A 24,459-nucleotide genomic window follows, 5' to 3' on the forward strand; every position below is an offset into this window, starting at 1 on the left:
ACAATTCATAATTCAGGTACGCATTCATACCACAAGGTACATCCATTATGCATAAAGAAACATTAAATCATATCACGATGCATAATTTTAGTACAATAAGACATTTAACATACATTGAAAGTTAAACATCACGCATCCACCAAACATATAACAATTAAGGAAACAGATAGCATATGTGTGTTCTAATGCATATCAGGAAAATGCATGACTTATTTGTAATGCATGAATCCTCTTATTATTTTTTCTTAAGTTTCTTTTTCCATATGCATGCCCTATTAAATGCATACAATTTAAGTTCCTCTTTTTAATTATCATTGCCCGTGGATACACCAAACGGGTACAAACCCCGATGTCAAGTTAGGTTCCCAGGGTAGCTTAGCACACAATTTGTATTTTATTACTGGGTTTCAACTTAGTTATCGACTGAATCACCTTCGAAATATTAGACCTTCACATCTAATGTCGGGGACACAAGGGACACCCCACGCCCACAAGTGTCACTTCTTTGGTACCAAAACAAACTCACAACTGTGACCAACACACCACTCCCAGGTAAAGTGGCGGACTCTCCCTAAAACCGTGACCAGGATAAGAAACCTCAAAATCGGGTTCATGGGACAAAATTTCAGCACATGGAGTTTTTGTATCCTCACAGTCTCCCCAAGACCGAAACTCTAAGATCTTCATTCTCCAGATGAGATATCTCAAAACGTATATTACATTGTTCTTATTCATTATCTTTTTATTAAGAGACAATTATTGAGTTTTGCACTTCCACATGCAAAAACAAGGCAAAAGCTCGCATCTACCCCTGCGAGAACCATCACGAGACTCCAGCCCGTGGAAACACGTTGAACAGTGCAATACCGAACAATAATATAAAATATGATTTTTGTGATGCATTTAAACAATTAAAGAAAGAGCGAACCAAAGCTCAAGGCTCTCCAGGCCTATGATGATTCATTTAGACCATCGATGCATCGTATGCAAAAATCATAACTTGCAATTTATGCAATGAGGTCAGCATGCCTCCAAATGCACATCCATTCAAACCAATTTAACAATGTGCATGAGTTACCATAATCATATGCATGTGTTCACCATCTATGTGCAAGTGCTTTTATGTAATCACTTAACACACATGCATTCATCCATAATTCATAAGTACATGAGAACATTTATGCATGATTTTACATGCTAAACACACATCGACTTCAGGTATGCACATGTACTCAAAACAAATCCATAAATGCACGATAAATAAACATGTCCCATCAATGTAGGCACAGGAAACTTTTCATGCGTTAACATAAACACACATGAACATAACCCAGATTTAGCATTTGAAATTTCAGGGCTGCACACATTCATATCATGTATGCACCTATATCAAAACAATTTTGCCATAACATATTAATAGACATCAAATACCTCACATGTTACAAACTATAAAGCATGCTAACATGTGCCAAATGCATGTGCACTCATGCAACCCTAACACAATCATAAGCATGTCATATCTCAATCATATGCATCTTCACTATGTGTGTCACCTACATCACATACGGGTATTAACCAATGCATATCTCTTTTGAGTGTGGGGAGTGTACATGTAAAATTTCACATACACATCAAGCATACATGTTCAAAGAAAAATGTAAATAACTGAACCATGATCACCTTCATGATTGCACAATCAGTATATTGAAAGGCTAAAATAACATTTTTCATATACACCGACAGAAGGATGAGTTTCTGCATATGTTAGGGAAGGTGATCGGGCTAAAAAATCCCGGGACCCCATCCATCTGACTAAACTATCCAACTCAGTCCAAAAAGTCCAGGATTCTAGACACATACATAAGCGCATGTAGGTTCATAACAGTCAACATGTCACACGCACAATCTGTTCAATCTACATAACATTAAACTCCTTCGATGTCACATGGGAGAGAATAGAAACCCCCTTCGATGTCACGTGGTTTCGAAAACCACTGTGTGCCCCTTTTTCATATGAAATGGCTTCCAACCCCTCCCAGTGGGGAAGCCATTTAATATGAACTAGTGAACCTAGATGGAAAATGTGTGACTCAATGCACTACTACGCAGGCAATGCATGAGCCCTGCATTTTTCCTGCAAGGCTGTTTGTTTAAATGGCAGGAAGAGCAGCCATTTTCATATAAAAGCAGTCACAGTTCTCATGAAACAAACTAGCCCTTAAAATTCTTAATCCAATGCATTTTTCTGTAAGAAAATGATAGTAAATGGGGAATGATCAGCTGATAAGTTAAAACTTTACGCTACTATTTCAATTAACAACTTACTTGCTAGCCTTTTTCCTTTCTTTACATGGGAGAAAATAGAATAGGGATGAATAAAACAAATAGCCACTGAACCCTCCCCCCCCCCTCAAATCTGGGGTTTCTTTGTTCAATACCAAAAATCCCCAAATTAGAGGATCGATCTGAGGGTTTCTTGGGCATCCAACACAACCTGCCGACCCAAGACCCACCGATCAAGAAATACTTTGGTGGTTCTTACTCGTTGGATGTTGCAGTTACCGAAACCCCTCAATTCGCCGACTGGTTTTCCGGCATCCAAGACTCAATTGAACCCTTGGTTCCCTTTCTTTGACAAACCCTAATCGCACACCGACTTCATTCAAGACCTACAAAAAAAGGTACAGGATCCTACCTGCCTCCGGCGACTGGAGAAGCACAGGAGGTAGACGGCGCTGCTGCTCGTGATCTCAGTAGCGTCACGCATCCCTGGTCGTGCGATGACTGTGATGGAGCCGATTCCGGTGGCCTTACAGTCACGCACGAAAACGAGAGAGAGATGAGAGAGCGTGAGAGAAAGAGGGCGAGACCCTCTCCCTTCCCTTTTATCGAACGAAGGCCCTCCCTCCGCGAAAGGTGGAGGGAGTCGGTTACGGCCTTCCGTAACTTTCCCCTCTTCTTGATCTTGTTTGCAGGAATCGTGCCCTAGGCATGATTCGTGCTTTTATAAATATGCAAACTCTTTGCTCGGGTCCGGGTCCTGCGACCCGTGACGCTGGATCCACTTTTAAAGTGGATCCGGGTCAGCCCATATTAAGGGATCCAGGTCGGCATAGAACTGTCAGATCCACTGGCTGGGTCCATTTGGTTCCAACGTGGGTCCAAACCCAACTCACCCACAACTATTATATGGATCCTGGTAATGGATCCTATGCCCATAATGACTAAAAGTACCCATTTTTTTTACGGGTATTACATATGATAAGTTTTGTTGTTTATCACACTCACAAGCTTCTTTATGTGTTATATTTTGGTAAGTTTGTGTTGTTAAGAATTGCTTTTTTATTTTTGCTTTAAAATTTACAATCTTTGTGTTAATTTATTGTTATATATATAATTATATATATTTAAATATATATATAGCCGAGTCCCCGTGTCCGAATTTTTTGAAATTGCGCCGCACCCGTGTCGCACCCGCACCCATGTGACATAGATTGGAATACTTAATCTCAAAATTCTCAAAATCTCTTTGTTCCTAAAGTGAGAGTTGTTCCAAAGCTTAATTTGAATTTTTTTTCAGTTTTCCAAATTGCCGACCATGGATGTGAAATATCCTTCTCATCTAATGGTTGCTTTGTGCAGGATCTTCAGTCCGAAAAGCAGATTGGGCAAGGCCATAGGAAGGGGGACCTCTATTATATGGATCATTTCAACCTTCCTACAAACTATTTTTGTACTTATGTCCAAGATAAAAGCATTGAAACTTGGCATAAAAGACTTGGACATCCAAGTTATTCTAAAATGTATCTTTTTCATTTAGAACTAAATTTTGTAAGGAAAAAGACATTAATTGCAAAGATTACATTTTTGGGAAAATGAAGTCTATTCCATTTCCAATTAGAACATTTCTTTTTACAAGACCTTTTGAATTTGTGCACTCGGATGTTTGGGGTCCATCTCCGATCATGTCTAAAGGTGGTTACTCTTACTATGTCACTTTATGACTTCACTAGATATGTTTGGATTTATTTTCTTAATCATAAATCCGAAGTGTTTTCCGAGATATGAGAATAGACATCTCCATACCTTCGAAAATGTGTTGCGATAACAAAAGTGCCATCTACATTATCAACAACCACACCTTCCATGAGTGCACTAAGCATATTAAAATGGATTGTCATCATGTACGAGATGAACATCTGAAAGGAGTTATCGAGCTATAATATGTTACTTCTGAGTACCAACTTGTTGACTTCACCAAAGCTCTTGCTGCACCTGGTTTTATATTTTTACTTAACAAAATTTCAGTGTATACACCATAAGTTTGAGGGGTGTATATATATATATATATATATATTCTTAAATATAAAAGAATGTATATATAATGCCCAATAGAGGCATTTTGGTCATTTTACATCATCTAACTAGGTCAGTCCAATATGAATAGGTTAGTTGTTTTTTTATTTTTCCTAATAATGTAATTAAGATAGCCGTGAGAAGCTCTATGAGAAATACCCATAGAATCGTTGGGATTGCTCCCAATGGCTATAAATATAGTCGTTGAGAGCTGACTCTAAAGGCTCCTCGCCTCTTGTATTTTTGTGTATAAATAGGGACACATTGTCCTTATTTATTCTATGCTTCTAGCTAAGCATATTATCACTAAAATCCTCTATTTTTTTTATATTTGTTGCAAGCCCTAGCTGGCTTTTTGTGTTGTCCCTAGTGGACTTGTGGTTGTGCATATGGAATTGTGCTTTTGTATGCCCTTAATTGGCTTGTATTTATCTTCTGCTCATTTTATTACAGTGTCTTCTTAGGTGATCATCGTGTATCGTGGTCGAGCAAGAAGTAGATAACTGTGGCTCGGTCTAGCACAGAGACTGAATACAAGGCCATGGCAGCAGTGACAGCGGAGATATTATGAATTCGACACTTACAACTTTGCATCAGCCTATCAACAAATCTTTATTATTTTGTGACAATAGAAGTGTCGTAGCTATTGCCACCAATCCAGTTCAACAAGGCAAGATGAACATGTTGAACTGGATCAACATTTTGTTCACAAAAAGGTCGAGAGCAGGGAGATTCAATCGCTCTTCATCAAAGGAGAAGATCAAATAGTAGATCTATTTACCAAACCGCTACCTTGTGCCAGACATTGGGATCTTAAACACAACCCATGCACAGTTTGAGGAAGCATGTTGGAAATCGTGTATAACATAGCCAGGGGCATTTTTGTCCACTTTGTAGTATGCAGCTATTGGGAATTGTAATGTAGTGAGGCATATTTTTGTACATCAGCAAATATTACATTAATACAAAAGGGATGTCCCTAGAGAGGTAGGGCACGATCCACTATTCTTTTCTCCCATCTATTATTTGTTCCTACTCTCCTTGAACTATTGCAGGGCACGTTTCCTGGGGCCAGATTTTGTCATAGACATGTATTTAGAACAAGAAAGAACAGCTCATATTCCACTAGATCTTGAAGATTAAAAAAAGTCCAATATCCGGCTAGTAAACATGGCTTTTACTAAATATGCAATGACACATGTATCAACAGGTTCAGATGAATTTAAAAAAACCATCAACCATGTGTTCTCTGAAAGCCTTTAGGAGGTCAGGAGAAAAGACTGGTCAAGACCTACCAATTACTATATGGCTGTGTGTGAGCGTGTGTGCTTGTATACATATGCATGTATGTATGTATGTATGTATGTATGTATGTATGTATGTATGTATGTATGTATGTATGTATGTATGTATGTATGTATGTATGTATGTATGTATAGTTAATAAATTGTCCTATTAGAGCTTCATACCCTATCATGCACATGCCTTGGATCTGGTTAGATCCTATAACCAAAAGATAGGTCATCCTATTTGGATACAATTGAATATGCAGGACAGAAGGAAACTGGTATGCCATATTTCAGTGTCCTAATCTTAGAGATACCATCTTCAAAAAGAAAGTCACTGAGCATGCAGAAGTCACCTCTGCGGCCAAGAAAGCTGGCCTGTTTTATGTCAGTTCCTACATTGCAATGGCCAACATATCGCTGTTTCATATTGATGACGACCTCTGGCTGCAAAATTTAGAGAAGGGAAGGATGATGTGCATGGATTTTCAAAACAAAATCAGAAATATTTGAAACAATTGTCATCAGATATTCCCACTTGGAAAACTCTGATAAGTGTATCAAATTGTCATAAATAAGAAAAGCAAATTGTTGACACATACTTTAACAGATCTTTCCAGTTTCAAGTGTAATATAAGAGTTGCAAACAAGAAAACTTTTCTTCCAAATCAAGCATCATGGAAAGAATAGAGTTTTGTAAGATGATACCTGAAACCTGCTTTCATTTTGAGATGATGGAGATCCACAAGAGCCATTCACACAACAGTTATATTTTGCTGAATCACCTCTTTGATGAAATCTTAAGTTTAAGCTTCCACGTAAAATGCCTGATTCAATGTCACGACCTTCATCGCCTGATATGGATGTCTCAAAGTCCAACTCCATTTCATCATCATAATCGGAATCTTCTCTTTCAAAACTTGGTCCATCTTGTGATGCATCACTATTCTCAACTTCTGATCGATTAAGTAACTCACTTAAAGACCTAATCCTTCGCTCTTCAGGCTTTGACTTCTCATCAGACTCCTTGTTATTTTTTTCAGCTTCAGCTACACAGAGTAAGTGTTTGTACGATTAGAATCGTAACAACTGAAATAAACTCGCATAGTTCAGATAATATTCACAAATTCATAACATTTATACTTGGCAGAAAATTTGAGAAGCAAAAAGGTTCACTGCAGCTTCACACACACACACACACACACACACACACACACACACACACATATATATATATATATATATATATATATATATATATATATATATATATATATATATATATATATATATATATATATATATATTAGACATAGCCAACATTGACTGTCCAAAAGTTGGGCAGGCATGGTTGGTGCATGTTGACTACACTTGATGTTCCTAAAATATCCCATTTCTCAGAAAAAATCATGCAAAGGCAACATTGATTACAAAATAGCGAAAACAAAGAACAAAATTAGTCTGGTTGATGTCAAGTGAGTCTCACAACTGGACAAATTTGATTGCCTGATTGTTGACTGCAAATGACTCTTCATTGTACCCAGCCTTACCCGCACATGTACCTGTGTTGATACTGGTAATTTGGTCTGCCAAAAGTACCCACGATACATAGATCGCAATGACATGAAAAGTAGGAAGCACCGTTTTATATTTAGATTATCTGTTTGATGAACTTAATGCTTTTTGAACATTAAAGCGTACAGTGACTGACCATAACTTGAAGGTGAGGCAGAAAAGGGTAAATCCATTGACTAATGGAACAGATTTTGTGAGTTTATTCACAAAAGCTCCAGAGGGACCATCCTAAATTTGTTAAAAGAAAACTGTCCATGTCGCCTACCAATGCACAGCCATGCCAATGAGTTGAAGTCTCGATTTCTGCATCATATTAAAAAGCCTATCAACATACATTTGCACTAAATGCAATTACTAGAAAATAAGAATGGGTTCCATCTCCTTTATTCGTTGTGCTCTTATGGTGTTTCAGTAAATGCCAGAAACAAGCATACCACAAGATAGATCAAATAAAGCAAACAAAACCTGTTATAGTAGCAGAGAAGGATGCCCCTGCGCTCTCAAAGTTTAAGGACAGAAAACAGTCTATCTGTAGACCAAATTTTCCACATTTAAGAGAGTTGCAGTGAAGCTGACAATCAGCCACAGCAACAAAAGAGCTAACTCTTAGATGCATCAGTAACTTTTTTAGCAACAAAAATGGATCTTGGAAAGAAAAAAATAGCGCTACATGTAGGAATTATCATTTAGAGAAAATACCCAGCATGCAGGGAAAAGGTAATGTTCGCCTAAATAATTCATATTCTGGCAGCATTATGATCATTAGCAAAATCACTATGAAATAAAAAAATTAGTGCAACAAAAATACCAATTAAGAATGTGAGCCACGTTAAGATACATGCCATAAGGATAATTTAAGAATACAGTTCAGTCATTATCCTCCAAGAAGAACTGAACCAAATCTTTGCAAATTTGAAATGTCAAACCATTCCCACAAATCTTTTCAGAAATGCCATCTTTCATAAAATCAAGGGAATAATTTACAAACACAAACCAGATAAATTATCAAGGGATCAAAAGAAAGATATAGGATGAAACCGTAGAGTCAGATAATGAGAAATGAGCTTTGGTACTTCCTCTACAGCTGATGCTTTGGTGGGTAAAGAGCGCTCTCCAGCCATTCCCATTTCCAACCGAAACCTTGTATTTTGCATTTCAGTTTCAGGTTCCCTTATATCTATCCTTGGACTTTGGCACCCCTATCAAGTCGCCGTAAAGTAAATGAAGAAATTGCTCAAAACAATTGATTGCCCTCGTGCAGTACCTTCACCTGCTTATGAATGTATCCACTGGATGGCTTTTTTTGCTATCCCTTGGCAAACTTTTCCATCTCAGATAAAGGCAAATCTTATGATAAGATTTTCCGATCCACGTATTATGCATTCCCCTTCCTTGGAAGCAGACTTGGGGAGTGATGTTGGTACAATCACTCTCTCCCACAGATGAGACCGAAGCCCCCAACCCAATAAAAAGAGTTATTCCATCTAGTGTATAGTCTGATCTCTACTTTCATCCAAAAAATAAACCTCAATTCTTAACCAAAACAGCAGGGAGGTGTGTCTCTGCCTATCGTCCCGCTTCAATCAAGTTACCAATATTTGATATAGATCTTTAATAACCTTCAGAGATGCCCTACTTGCTAATGATCATGTGCATCCCTGTTCGAAGCTTTGAATTCCTCCCGTCTTCCAACGATCTGAACCATACTCAAACAAAACCGAAACCAAGGAAGATAGACTTGTATAGAAAGATGTGATGAACAATGGAGCACTCTGCCCTATCCCTCTGACCCCAAACCTCACCTCCTTATTAAGAAAGGAAGAGGGAATGAAAATTGGGACCAAGCTGAGATAGAACCAAAATCACCTACCAGCTAATAAATGGATTTTCCCATGCATTCTGGTGACAAAAAGCAGGATATCTAGTTCATATGAAAGGGGGAGCAGACGGACCACTAGAATGGGCAGTAGTAGGATTATTGGAAGCCCTGCTCACATCTGAACAAGTCTTGAGCGCCTACCTAACATATTATTAGAACAATTGATATGAAATTTAAATGGTGGTTGACCTGGAAAAGTAGGCACTCTCGTTTATGGAAGCTCCCCCAAAACCTCCTCCATTTTATTATTACAAGACCATTAACCCTGTACAATAGACAGCAAGTTGGAACTTAACTATGGGTTCTATTCCGAAAGTTGCATCGAATTTGACTTATTTTCCATCAATCTGAAAGTCACCAATTTCAAGTTTGTATGGTCAATTTTATACTAGTTTAGTTGCATGATTGACATCTCAAGATCATATCCTTAATAGCATTTTCAATTACTTGCATGATTGCCATCTCATGAATGACTTGAATAGCAATTTCTATTATTTTACTAATTACATGTCCAAAGCCCTCTACTACTGGAAATCGTGACACTGCTTTATTTTTCTCATCTTTTATAAGATTACAGCCAAGTTAAAACAGGTATTTTATGTATTTAGCATCCCACCCCATTTATCATGATTTTTACATCATACTTCATCTTCTCCTTTTCTCTTTATGGAGGATCTTTTCCTTTTCCAAAATGCTGGAGTTGAAATCAACAGCACCCACGGCGTACTTGGGGTTTAATTTCTCCATAATCTTGTCCATTCTAGTTACTCGTTTCTTAGCAAGACTATGTGAAGCGTCTCTCATTCACTTCTCACTTTAAAGGGTTTTAATTGTGTTTTCCACTTATCTGTCTATATAAGCACATGTGATGCTCCTCTCCAATTTCCAGACATTTCTTCTTCCTCTCCTTCCTCAACGTCTTCAAGATATGTCTGGTGTAAACAGAAAATTTACCAGGAAGTGATTTTCACAAAGTTTAGTATACAAATCCAGCAAATCTATACACACACATAAAAGGTTACACACTGCACATGCTAATTAAATGGCCATCAAACCCCTCGCGCCCCTTTCTTCCCCTTTTGCTTTGTGGTTTTCACCTTTGTGTCGATTATCTAATTAAGTTAAACCTTGTCAACATTATAGGCATGAATGTCCTTCATTTCTTAGGCTTGTATCTTTTTTTTGATAAAATAGTCCATAAACTATGCATAACTTGCAAGTTCCAAATGCATCAGATATTGCAGCTGACCCCATGTGGTTGGGATAAGGCCTGATGAATCTGCTGAATATTGTGGTCATTTAAGTATACTGAGATTTATTACTTATCTGGAGGTGCCTATGTCCTCAAATCTGGAACATTGCCCACTAATACTTTTCTCAACTATGAAAGAGATTCTACAAGGACTCAACAAACACATAATATAGATGGAAAATCCACAACCAAAGAAGTTGGCTCTGTTCAGGCAATGGCAAATAGCAATTTCTCCAGGTTGTATGCCTGGATATACAACAACAACAACAACTACGCCTTCATCCCAAAACAATTGTATGCCTGGATATAATTTTGGAAATTTCAAAGGGATTATATCTCTCTTCCTTAATGTCTTTTCATTTATGTTGTTGTGGAATAAACATGATAGATAGTCTGTCATCATAAATTTTTGTCTCAATTTTGCCCCCAGTGGCAAATTGCCAGCTAGTGCTGGTGCATAAAACTGCACTCATAGAACTTAGAACTAGGTCACGAACGAGCTATGCTCATATTTATGAGTGTGTGCAGGCTTGCACGTGCAGTTGTGCACACATGCATGTATGCAGAATTATATTGTACTATTTTCTTGCCAGTAATTGTGGTTGATGCATTTGATTGTATAAAACCTATGGATGTCATGATAAAACTGCCAATGGGTTGGCGTGTTCTGTTGAAGAAACCGAGAAAAGGAGTGGGGAGAGAGAACAGAGGTTTCTTGAAATCGGCAGCCTCAAGTTTTCTTCTTAGTGGCTGCACTAATACATCAACAACAACAACAACTACGCCTTCATCCCAAAACAATAGCTGCACTAATACATCATTAAGATAAATAGGGTTACAATTCTTTTACATGGACAAAACTGCCCTGTGTTAGTAATATATATTACATTAGAATATAAACATACACGTGAACTATATAGATCCTCTACTGGATCCATATCTGATCCATATTCTAATACCCTCTCTCAAGTTGTGCATGGGAGTGAACCATGTGCAACTTGTTCTTCAGATACCAGAAACGGTTACTTGTGAGACCTTTTGTGAACATATCAGCGATTTGGTCTTCCGAAGACACATAAACCGGTTCAATCATTTTTTTCTGCTATCTTTTGTCTGATGAAATGTTGGTCAATCTCAATATGCTAAGTCAGACTGTGGTGAACAGGAATGAACGCAATTTATATAGCACTTCTATTATCACACATAAGAATCGAACTTGAGATACTCTCTCCCATTTCTGCAAGTAGATGCCTAATCCAGGTCACTTCTGCTGTGGTAGCTGCCATAGATCTATATTCTGCCTTTGTGCTAGATCTTGCCACAGCCTTCTGTTTTCTGCTACTCCATGAGATAAGATTGCTTCCAATGAAAACACAGTATACTGAAACAGACTTCCTCTCATCTGGTTCCCCTGCCCAGTCTGCATCTGTATAGGCTAATATGTCATGTTTTGGTGTCCTCCATGAAGATTGTACATATGTGAGGCATCACCCACTATGCCTTTTAGATAGGGAAGAATACGTTTGACGGCATCCATGTGACCAGTCTTTGGTTCATGCATGAACTGAGATACTTGATTTACAGAATATACAATGTCTGGTCTAGTAAAAGTAAGGTACTGTAACATGCCCACTAAACTGCGATACTGGTTTGCATCAGGATATAACTCACCATCACAAATACTGAGCTTTTGATTGACAACATTGGGTGTAGGCACAGGTTTGCAATCTGTCATTCCTGCTTTGGTCAAAAGATCAAGAGTGTATTTGTGTTGAGTTAATGACATTTTTTCATCTTGTATGTCCACTCTACACCAAGAAAATATCTCAGTTCCCCAAGATCTTGTTAGAATTGTATTTGTATCGGATATGGATCCGATATTGGATCCATATCCGAGCGTATGCTTTCCCCATGCTTGGGCGGTGGCATACTTGTAATCCTGTATATTTTTCATGTATTTTGTTCAGTAGTGTTAGATCCTATATATATCTTATTAAGAGAGGGTCACGATACTTTTAACGTGCCCTACTTTCCATTTTGGCATCCTCCTCCTCTCCCCCTCTCCTCTCTTCTCTTTATTTTGTATTTTCAGATTGAAGGCTATTCTCCAAAGCTTGAAGGCGCACTATCCTGAAGCCCTTTTCAGATTCTTTCATGGTATCAGAGCCACCCACGATCGACGCCTGTTTCTTCAGCCACGATCGAGTCTTCCCCAGCCACGAGCGAGTCTTCTCCAGCCACGATCGACGAACTGCTGAGTTACGTCTGCCTTCTTCATCACGCCTGTCAACCCGGCCACGATCTGCTGAGTTTGATCTTCATTCTTCAGCCGAGTGCTTGATCCTCATCCTTCAACCGAGTGCCTGATCCTTCAGCCGAGTACCTTTGGAAACACAAATATTATATCAGCATAATCATGTCCACCCTCTCTTCGAGTTTTCTCTCCCAACTCATCTCCCAAAAGTTAACTCATTCCAACTATTTGACGTGGAAACGTCAGATAGTCCTTTTCATTAAGAGCCATTGTCTATATGGTCATATTGATGGCTCTACTCCAGCCCCGCCTGAATTGATTTTGGGTGAAACAAAGGATGCTACTAGTTCGGTGACTGCTACAGATAATATCACTAATCCAGCATATGCCATATGGATGGCACATGATCAGGCTTTAGTTGCTTATATTACTTCTACCCTCTCTGAAGAAGTGCTTGCAGGTATAGATGATGATATCTCAGCTTTTCAACTATGGAATACGCTTGCAAATACATACTCTCAAGTTTCAGAAGCTAGATATCTTCAATTGAAGCGTCAATTTCAAAGCATAAATAGAGGCTCCAGATCTGTACTTGAGTATCTCTATGAGATTAAAAATGTAAGCGATCAACTTGCTGTTATTGGCCATCCTATTTCAGACAAGGATAAAGTTCAGCAGGCTCTTAGTGGTCTAGGGTCAGAGTTTGATATATTTTGCACTGCTCTGGAGGTTCTCCCTGTCTTACCCTCTTTTGAAGACTTAAAGGCAAAATTGATCCAGCATGAGGCTAGTAGAGTTCACAGGCATGATGCTTCCATTTCTACTTCGCCCAGTATTTTAGTTACTTCTACACATGGTGTGTCAGGACAGCGTGCACATACTTGGGCTCATACATCCGGACAAGGAAAGGGTATTCTTCCTACTCCTCAGGGCAGCACTCTTGTTAACATGCCAAAGCGTATCCCCACATGTTTCTATTGTAACAAGAGAGGACATGTTAAATCTGAATGTTGGCACAATCCTCAGAACAAAGCTAAGGGAGGTCGACGTGATCACAGGCCAACCCCCTCTATCATTTCTAGAGCGTCTTCCTCCTCATTCACGCCCGATGCACAACAACTCTTAATGACAGCTATTTCTAATCTGAATCTCAAGCAAAATGATGATGGTGTCTGGTATGTGGATTCTGGTGCTGCCGCCCATGTGACTGATGATGCAGGTAAACTCTCTAGTGCATCTCCATATTTAGCAAAAGGTTCTGTAGTTACAGGTGATGGCACTCACCACAAAATTACTCACATTGGTAATGCATATGTTTCTTTGCCGCATACTTCTCTTCCTTTACACAATGTTTTAGTCGTCCCTAATGTCAAGAAAAACATTATTTCAGTTTCTAAACTCATTGATGACTCTTCCACATCAGTTGAATTCACTCCTTCCTCTGTTTTTGTCAAGGATCCTCTCACCAAGACGATATTCGTTGAAGGAATTCGTGAAGGCAACATGTACGTCCTCAAAGAAGCTCCTCCAGTGTCCAAGTCCAGTTCATCTGTTTCTTTTCCTATCAGTCTGAATGAAGTCAATTTGACTCAAACTGATATGCCGTCCATTTGGCATAATCGATTAGGCCATTGTAGTCATTCTTTTATTTCTAGCCTTGTTAATAATGGATTGTTGCACAAATCCAGTCTGAGACCTGTTAGTGAGTCAGGCATGTGCTCAAGCTGTCAACTTTGTAAGAGTCATGTCCTTCCTTTTAATTCCATCAATAAAAGAGCTTCTAAATTGTTTGAAACGATTTACTCTGATGTTTGGGGACCAGCTCCTGTCTCATCTCCTTCCGGCAGTAGATACTATGTCATTTTTGTTGATTCTTTTTCTCGCTATACATGGATACAATTCATAAAACACAAATCTGAAGTGTTCCATTTGTTTAGCCAATTTCATGCCCTCATCCAAAATAAATTTTCATCCAACATAGTGCATTTTCAATGTGATGGTGGTGGTGAATATTTATCATCTGAATTTACTGAATACTTGCTAAATCATGGCATCACTAGACAGATATCTTGTCCACACACACCACAGCAAAATGGCATTGCAGAACGCAAGCACCGACACATTGTAGAGACTGCCTTAAGCATGCTCCATGACACTGATCTCCCTATGACTCTATGGACTGAGGCATTTCACACGGCCGTTTATGTTATAAATCGATTGCCTTTAGCTCTTCTCGCAGGGAAATCTCCTTTCTTTCTTTTGAATCATGAGCATCCTAAGTATGATGAGCTTCGGGTTTTTGGATGCATTTGCTATGTTCATGTTGATTCCAGCCTCCGGAACAAACTTCAGGCTCGGGCTATAATGTGTCAGTTTGTGGGCTATACAGACCATTATCGAGGCTATAGGTGCTATAATCCCCTAACAGGCCGTATACATATTTCAAGACATGTTGTTTTTGATGAACTCAGATTGCAGTTTCACACTTCTTCCAAGGCTATTCATGATCCAGCGTCCAGACTATATGATCCATGGTTATGTGCTAATATCTTAGGCGATGGGATTCAACCGACCACTTTTCCAGCCCCTTCTGACAGTACTCACATTGAAGCAGAAATGTCTGATGCCCAGATGGATAGTACTCACATTGAAGCAGACATGTCTGATACTCAGATGGTTGATCCTCCTTTAGACAGATTTTCTGGCTTGGTTTATTCTCGTCGCACTCCTGCCTCTACTACTGATTCTGTCATTGTTCCTTCTCATCCACGAAGGTCCACTCGAGCGAGACATCCCGTGGATAGATGGATAAGCTATAACACTTTCACTTTGGACTTTCAGCTTTTTATGACCAGTTTGCATAAACAGACTGAACCAAAGTGTTATTCTCAGGCCTCTCAAAATTCCCGTTGGATTGAAGCCATGAATGAAGAAATGGAAGCCTTGAATGAATGTCAAACATGGGAAGTCGTTCCACGGCCAAGGGATAAGAATGTTGTTGGGTCTAAATGGGTTTATAAAATCAAATATAAACCAGATGGCAGTATTGATAGGTATAAAGCTCGACTTGTGGCTAGAGGTTTCACTCAACAACATGGGGAAGATTATGATGAGACCTTCAGCCCTGTTGTTAAGATGAGTACCATTCGAGTTATTCTCTCTCTTGCTGTTACTTTTGGATGGTCATTACATCAACTTGATGTCAAAAATGCTTTTCTTCATGGTTTCCTCAAAGAGGACGTCTACATGGAACAGCCACCAGGATATGCTACTAATGATTCTAATCTATGGGTATGCAAGTTGCACAAGTCATTATATGGGTTAAAACAGGCTTCTCGTTCATGGTTTGAAAGGTTCTCCCTTCACATTCAAGAAACTGGTTTTCAGAAGAGTGCTCTTGATCATTCTCTTTTTATCTATCACAAAGGAGGGATCACTACTTGGTTATTGATATATGTGGATGACATTGTTCTCACGGGAAATACTCTCTCTCATATCGTCCAAATCAAAGAAGTGTTAGAACAACATTTCAAAATGAAAGATCTCGGGGACCTCAGATATTTTTTGGGTGTTGAATTAGACAGGACTGAGGATTCCCTCACTCTTTCTCAACACAAGTATGCCCTTGATATTCTCACATCCTCTGGTATGTCTGATTGTAAGCCCATTAACACGCCCAGCGTTTTGCATGCAAAGTTGAACGTTTCAGATGGCAGTCCTGCATATCCTGTTCCAACCCTTTACCGCAGTATTGTTGGGAAACTTCAATATTTGACATTCACTCGGCCCGACATTGTATATGCTGTCAATCAAGTTTCCCAGTTTATGCATGCTCCCACAGACACTCATATGGAAGCTGTCAAGCGTATCTTACGTTATCTCAAGGGGACTATTGGCGATGGACTTACTTATAAACACATGTCTCCTACTGTGGATGGTCATATTATCTCTACTTACACTGATGCTGATTGGGGAAGCGATCTTGATGAACGCCGATCTGTTTCTGGCTATTGTGTCTTTCTCAATTCTTATCTTGTCTGTTGGAGTAGTCGCAGAATTGTATTTGTATCGGATATGGATCCGATATTGGATCCATATCCGAGCGTATGCTTTCCCCATGCTTGGGCGGTGGCATACTTGTAATCCTGTATATTTTTCATGTATTTTGTTCAGTAGTGTTAGATCCTATATATATCTTATTAAGAGAGGGTCACGATACTTTTAACGTGCCCTACTTTCCATTTTGGCATCCTACTCCTCTCCCCCTCTCCTCTCTTCTCTTTATTTTGTATTTTCAGATTGAAGGCTATTCTCCAAAGCTTGAAGGCGCACTATCCTGAAGCCCTTTTCAGATTCTTTCAGATCTTTCATCTTGAACCGCATACTTAGTAAAGCTTTAATTCGTTGAATATGGTCTGGAGCATTACCAGTGATCAATATATCATCAACATATATAAGTAAGAAAACCATAATGGTTCCATCCCTGTATATGAATAGAGAATGATCTAGTTGGGAACGAATGAAACCGTGGTTCTGAATCTCTAAGGAGAAGCTTTCAAACCATGACCTGGAGGCTTGCTTTAAACCATACAATGATCTGGTTAATTTGCATACATATTCTATTGGATCTCCCTCTGCATAACCTTGAGGCTGCTCCATATAGACCTCTTCTTTTAAATCCCCATGAAGGAATGCATTTTTAACATCAAGTTGACTAAGGATCCACCCATGTTCAATTGCCAGGCCAAGAATAATACGAATAGTTCCCATTTTCACCACTGTGTTGAATGTCTCATCATAATCTTGACCGTAATCTTGAGTAAAACCTTTGGCAACAAGACGTGTCTTGTATCGTTCAATGCTACCGTCCGGTTTATATTTAATCTTATACACCCATTTTGAGTCAACAACATTTTTATCTGGGGAACGACCAACTATCTCCCATGTTTGACACTCATGAAGTGTCTCGATCTCCTCATTCATCGCTTCAATCCATTTGTTAGATTAAACAACTTGACAAAACCCAAGTGGCTCCTCGTGTTTTTCAATCTTGGATAGAAAGATCTGAAAATCCATAGAGATGTTATCATAACTCACCCATTTTTCAATAGGGTGTCTTATCCTGCCTGATCTTCTTGGTGCCTCACTGTTACTGGACAATGCCATGTGTTCTCCAACAGGTACATCTGTTTGCTCTCTGGGTCTCCTGGTATAGACATTTCCTTTGTATCTCAGACATTCTGTTTCTGATACCTTATCTAAAGGCGTCTCATCATGTATGCTTTCAGGAGCCAAAGTGGTATGTTCTACAGCATGTGAAATAAGTTCAGCACTAAGCCATGGATCATACCAATTAGAAGCTGCGTCAATACGTTCACGATTGTGATCTGTTTTATTTTCTAGAAAACTATTTTCATCAAAAACAACATTTCTAGAAATTCTGATCTTCTTATTGGCAGGGTCATAGCACCTGTAACCCTTGTGTTCATCTGCATAACCTACAAATTGGCATATAGAAGCTTTGTCCTGAAATTTAGTTCTCATGGATTTATCAATATGTACATAATATGTTCATCCAAAAACTCGAAACTCATCATAATCAGGATATACACCAAAGAGAATATAATAGAGAGACTGATTTTCAAGGATAGGCATAGGAAGACGATTTATTACATGAGTGACAGTGTGAAGCTTATGTCCAAAGACTAATAGGCAAGTTACAACCATGCATCATACTCATTGCACTTTCCACAATATGTCTGTGTTTATTTTCAGCAATTTCATTTTGTTGTAGAGTGTACGGGCAAGAAACTCTACGATGTATCCCATTATCTTGGAGAAAATCTAAAAATTCTTTGGAGAAATACTCATCACCTCCATCATATTAGAGAATTTGAATATTTTGGGAGAATTGAGTTTTAACGTAGGCATGAAAGTGACGAAAATAAGAAAAAACTCTGATTTGTGTTTCATAAAGAATATCCAGGTAAAGCGAGAGAAACTGTCAATAAAAGATACATAATATTTACTTCTAGAAGAGGAAGGATTGGAAGTTGGGCCCCAAACATCAGAACATATTATCTCAAAGGGCATGGAAGCTCTTTTATTTATTTGATGAAAAGGAAGTACATGACTTTTGCAGACCTGACAACTGGGACACATTTTATCCTTCAATGAAGGTGAAACAGACTCTGAAAGAAAACCATTGGACACTAACTTTTCAATAAAGACTTGATTACAATGACCAAGACGGGAAAGTCAGAGATCTGGCTTATTACATTTGGATATACTTAGGACGCTTTTAGAGACATTATCAGATTTGGGCTTCAGGACACTGGAGGCTAGATCTTCATTGAAGACATACATGTTTCCACATCGCTCTCCTTTAGCGAACATCTCCTTTATTTGAAGATCCTTGACAAAGACAGAAGTAGGAGTAAATTCCACAAATGAATTGGTAGAGTCAACAAGCTTAGAAACAGAGATAATGTTTTTCTTTATATTTGGTGCATGAACAACATTAGATAAAAGAATGGATGAAGACTCGAACAAAGGGATGAAGACGTTGCCTACGTTTGAAATAGGGTGGTGAGTCCCATCTCCAGTTACAATATTAGATTTACCAAAATAAGGAGTCAAAGTAGAGAACTTACCAGCATTGCCAGTGACATGAGTTGCTGCCCCAGAGTCTACGTACCATATTCCATCATCGTTCTGTTTCAGGTTCAGGTTGGCCATAGCAGATAAGAGAAGATCCTTAGCATCATCACTGACCCGAAAGGTACCTGCAGTCCTTGATGTAGCACCATTTCTATTGTTTTGTGTTCTATTATGATTTTGTGGGTTGAACCAACAGTTGGCTTTGATGTGACCATGTTTGTTGCACTGGTAACATGTGGGAACATTCTTTGAAAAGCTAGCAGGGAGATTTGGCGTGGGTAACAACCCACGTCCACCCAGTTGTTGTGCTCCCCTGCCTCTCCCATGTCCTCCTCGTACATGATCAGCAGTCATCCCTGTGGCTAGAACATCATGCGTAGATGATTGCCCTGTTGAAGCATCAGAGATGCTTTTCAAAGACATCTAGTACTGGAATAGTTTAGCACGTAAATCCTCAAAACTGGGCAAGGTAGGCAAGCACAATAAGGAAGTGACAAGAACATGATACTCTGATCCTAAGGCATTCAATGTCTGCTGCACTTTTTCATTATCTGACACTGGGTATCCAATAATGGCTAATTGGTCTGTGATGCTTTTGACTTGATTCAAAAATTCAATAATGGTCATTGCCCCCTTTTTTAAAAGCTGAAATTCACGCTTGAGAAATAACACCTTAGCCTCTGATATTTGAGAGTAGGTCTGAGCTAGAGTCTCCCACAATACTTTAGTTGTACAATCATCAGGGATGGAAACTAAAACTCCTTGTGACAATGTAGAAGTGATATACGCGACGAGAGCCTGATCGCACTTCATCCAAGTAACAAATGCAGGGTTGCGAATGCTGTTTGGTAACCCTCCGTCCTCTTTTGCTTCTTGTGTGATAAATTCTGATGGAGTTGGAGTAGAGTCATCCAAGTGACCTAAAAGGTCTTGACTTCGAATGAAAGGAGCAATTCGCCTTTTCCAAGTCAAATAGTTGTTTGTGTTTAGTTTTTCAGAAACTAGCTGCCCCAGGAAATTGGAAGACCGGTGTTGGCTGAAGTATCCATTTGCAGACTTAAAAGAAAAAAAAATATGACAGAAATCGGTTTTATGACAGAAATCAGCACAAAAACATAAACAGACAATGTCACGACAGGATTTTAAAACTGAATGTAAATGTAGAATATTGTTTCAGATGAGGAAGACAACAGCTGATCTGAATATTATTTCAGATCAGTGGAAGATGCACAACAGATCTAAATGTAGAACCTTGAGTAGGCGAAGATGAATGTGACCAGACCAGATTCACGTGATCAGAAGAGATCGTGTGAAGCAGGAGTATCTTAAGGAAGCGTAAAACAAGAGATCTGAAGAGGGAGATTGTGACCTGGAAACAAGGACTCGGCTTTTGACGTGGAGCACTCGGCTGGAGAGAAGCACACGGCTAAAGAGAAGTAAAAAAATCGGCTGAAGAGGAGCACTTGGCTAAAGAGAACGTGAAATGAAGAGAGAAGGGGACTGAAGAGGAGCACTTGGCTGAAGAGAATGTGAAACAGAGAGAGAAGGGGAACTCGCCTGAAGATGGCAGGAAGAACTCGGCCTTTTTGTTTAACTTCACGGCTGAAAACGACAGGGAGAACTCGACTTTTGACGTCCCTTATGAAGATCCTTTTACGCCCAGAAATGTTACCCACTCTGATACCATGATAAAACTGTCAATGGGTTGGCGTGTTCTGTTGAAGAAACCGAGAAAAGGAGTGGGGAGAGAGAACAGAGGTTTCTTAAAATCGGCAACCTCAAGTTTTCTTCTTAGTGGCTGCACTAATACATCATTAAGATAAATAGGGTTATAATTCTTTTACATGGACAAAACTGCCCATGTTAGTAATATATATTACATTAGAATATAAACATAAACGTGAACCATATGAATCCTTGTAAACACCCCAAATTTTCATCATCCATTCTCAGACACAACCCCGTGTGGAGTGCCAACCCTGGTAGGTACGTGTAGAAGTCCAACCCCAAATTTGTGTCAGAAAATTATCATTTTAACCACTTTCATTAGAAAAAATACCATTTTACCCTTAGGACATCCTGTAACCCTGGTCAGTCGGAGTCAACCAAACTCATTGGTAAGTTCAGAACAGTTAGAATATCAATCATTTCAAGCTCATCTGAACTCACAATGAGCAAACCATTCTCATTTCTGACCATTCCTACCAAAATGGGATCATTTCTTTAGAAATGAGCTCATTTCTCACTCAAATCCAAGCCAATTGTCTCTGAGTCAGTCATTCTCAGTCAATCCTATTCCCAGAGTCTAGCTTGAGCTCACCAGGAGTTCAAGTGCTCCAGTTTCAGTTCAAAACCACTTTCAAGTGTCTAGGAGCCCATTTCAGCTCATTTAGCTGAAACTGAGCTGAATCCAGTCAATTGAGCTAGTGTTTAAGCTTCAATTTTAGTTCATCTCAGTATTACTGATCTTTGTTCCAGCTCAAACCCAACTTTGGTTTGTAATTCACTTAACTCCAGTGACCATTTCTCTAAAAATGACAGCTTTTCTTGATAATTCAGTCGAGGAGTTCAGTTGAGTCAGTGTTTTGTCAGTCCAGTTGAGTTCTGAAACCCTAAAACCCAGCTTAATCCAGTTCATCTCAGTTCAATCCAGCTCACACCCCAATTTTCAGTGTCACTCTGGCCCGGTAGAGCCCGAAAATCATTTCTTGAATCATTTCACAAATTTTATTAATTTTAACACTTTTTAAACTGGTACAAGTGTCAATCAAAGTCCAATATCCAAAATTCTTCATTCAGGGTCTACATTTCGCATAGCATTTCATGTCATTTCATCACATTCCATTTCATTTTCGAGATCCAGAACTCCAGTTTTATAAATTCCAATCTAGATTGAGTTTCAAAAGCTTTCAGAAATCAATTTCAAACCCTGGGTTTCTAAAATTGGCATTTTTACCCTCATGATTCTAAATTTGAAAATATTTTTCGGAGAAAAATAATTTGGATTTTTTTCAAACTCAAATTTTCAAATTCTAAACTGGATTTGCTTCGCAACGGAGTATGAAACTTCAAATTCTGAGCTTGTTTCAAAAATTGCCAAAAATAGCTCGTTTCGTCCAAAAAATTTCTAAAAAAACTATTCTACCCCTGTGATCTTCAAAATGAATTTCAAATTTGGAAAGTGATCCCACTCTGAGATGGCTCCTTCATTTATATCTACATTTTCATTTTAAAATAAAAAAAAAATTATATATCTTTCTTTTCTCTATTTTCTTTCATTTTATTTTCTTTTAATTCCTATTTTTTATGAAAGGAGGTGGGACCCACCAAGGTGGTCGACCGAGCCTCCAGCCCCCTCTCTCCTTCTTTCCTTTTCTTTCTTCCTTTCTTCCTTCTCTTTCTTTCTTTTCTTTCCTTTCTCCTTTCTTCTTCTTTATTCTTTTCCTTCTTTTCTTCTTTCTTCCTTTTCTTTCCCTCTTTATCATTCATGTATCACCCTTCTTCCTCTTCCTTCTTCCTCCATTCTTTCTTCCTTCTCTTCTTCTTCTTTCCTTTTTTTTCTTTCTTCTTTCTTTCCTTCTTTTCTCTTTCTTTCCTTTCTTCTTTCCCTCCTCCCTTCTTATTCCTTTTCCTTCTTTCTAATTCCCCTAACAAGAGGCTCTCACGGTGGATTCTCTCCACCTCTCATCTCCCATTAATCCTCTCTCATTAGAAACTTAGGGGCTCAATTATTTTTCCCCAAGTTATCAAAAAAAGAAAAAAGAAGAGACCATACATGAACCCACCTCTCTCTCTCTCTCTCTCTCTCTCTCTCTCTCTCTCTCTCTCTCTCTCTCTTGATCCCTCTTTGTTCCAGCCACCAAAGCCCGCCCTTGGTCTGCTATTTTCATCAAGGTGGCAAGGAATCTCACGCCCAACCACTCCTCCCTAGCAGCAGCTTCAGCCCTTCCATCAAAGAGAGAATAACTCCAGCCGGTGCTTAGTGGTCCTCCTTCAGTCGGTTCCCAAGTTGCAGCACCACCAAGGAGCCTCTCTCTCCAGCCAAGGCAGCACCAGCAGCCTTGCTTGAACCATCTCCAGCCGGTGCTTCCTTGGCAGCAACAATCACCTCCATCAAAGCCACGCCTCCAGCCATCATCAGCCTTCCATTGCAGCTACAGCAACAAGGCAGCAACTTCCTCCAAGGCAACAACCACCTAGTGGCTCCAGCCGCTTCCAAGCAGCCACGACATCTCCTGGAGGCAGCCCATCTTCAGCCATTACAAGTGATTCCAAGGTAAAACTTCTTTCTTATAAATTTCTCTTATGATGTGAGCCTAAAGCTAGTTCAAAGACTGAATTTTTGTATGGTTGAGAGATTTATGTATTGGTTCCTTGTAGCTGATGCCGCGGAAGCCCAAGGATCCATCCAACAAATGGATCGGATCCTTCCTCCACCATAGCAACATCAAAATAGTTCACGCCCCCCCCCCCCTGAATTTTCTTTTTCATCTCTTATATTTGGATTTATTTCCTAGTTTTACAGTCGTATTAATCATTTAGTTTAGTGTTATTAGTGTCTAATGTCTAGTTCATAGTTTGTTTTATTTATACATACAATATCATTGTTATTTTATGTGTTAATTTTCATTCATAAATCACAAAAAAAATAGTATAATTAGGTTCACTTGTTATTGATGTCTTGCCAAAAATTCGAACTAATTTGAGTTCTTGGGCTCCATTAAAAAAAATAAAAAGCAAAACCATGTTTTGAACCCCCAGGAAAATCCAAACTCCATTTTAGCAGACTTGAGGATCCAAAATCTCCCCCATGGAAGATTCGAATCTTCCTCAAAAAAAATACAGTGGATCCCTATTGGAATCTATTGTTTGTCAGTATTTTTCCAGATTTTTCCATAAAGTTTCAGTTTCTGATAAAAATTGAGTTTTCCCAAAACCCGTGAAAATATCAATTTTTCCTTGTCAGGGTCTAGACCGACCCTAACCCGCTGTGATGCCTCAGTTTGTAGGTTGGATGCCAAAACTTCCAACAGAGAAGTTGTTTCTCACTGTTTCATCTATCATTCCCCAAATTTTGAGAATTTTAGAAACATCCTAGGTATTTTTTCCGGAATTAACTTCCCTGCCTTTCAAATTCCAATGCCTGAGAATTACAGAGATCTAGATCTCTGATAATCCTCTGCTCTCTCCCAAACCA

At 39.0% G+C, this 24,459-nt stretch overlaps 1 protein-coding gene across 3 annotated transcripts in view; it reads right to left on the reverse strand.

Annotated features, from left to right (window-relative positions):
• ASG2 (transducin family protein / WD-40 repeat family protein) overlaps nucleotides 1-24,459 on the reverse strand; it is a 146,981-nt gene that overhangs the window by 38,067 nt on the left and 84,455 nt on the right. For all 3 annotated transcript variants that reach the window (XM_089988194.1, XM_089988196.1, XM_089988195.1), the window contains exons 14-15: nucleotides 6,351-6,691; nucleotides 5,999-6,089 (exon numbers count right to left, since the gene is read on the reverse strand). In XM_089988194.1, coding sequence (XP_089844320.1) covers nucleotides 5,999-6,089; nucleotides 6,351-6,691 — 432 coding nt within the window. The remainder of the gene's footprint in view (nucleotides 1-5,998; nucleotides 6,090-6,350; nucleotides 6,692-24,459) is intronic.

This window comes from Nuphar pumila, chromosome 14 (genome assembly GCF_984573655.1).
Source record: "Nuphar pumila chromosome 14, dmNupPumi1.hap1.1, whole genome shotgun sequence".
NCBI classification, from domain to species: Eukaryota; Viridiplantae; Streptophyta; class Magnoliopsida; order Nymphaeales; family Nymphaeaceae; genus Nuphar; species Nuphar pumila.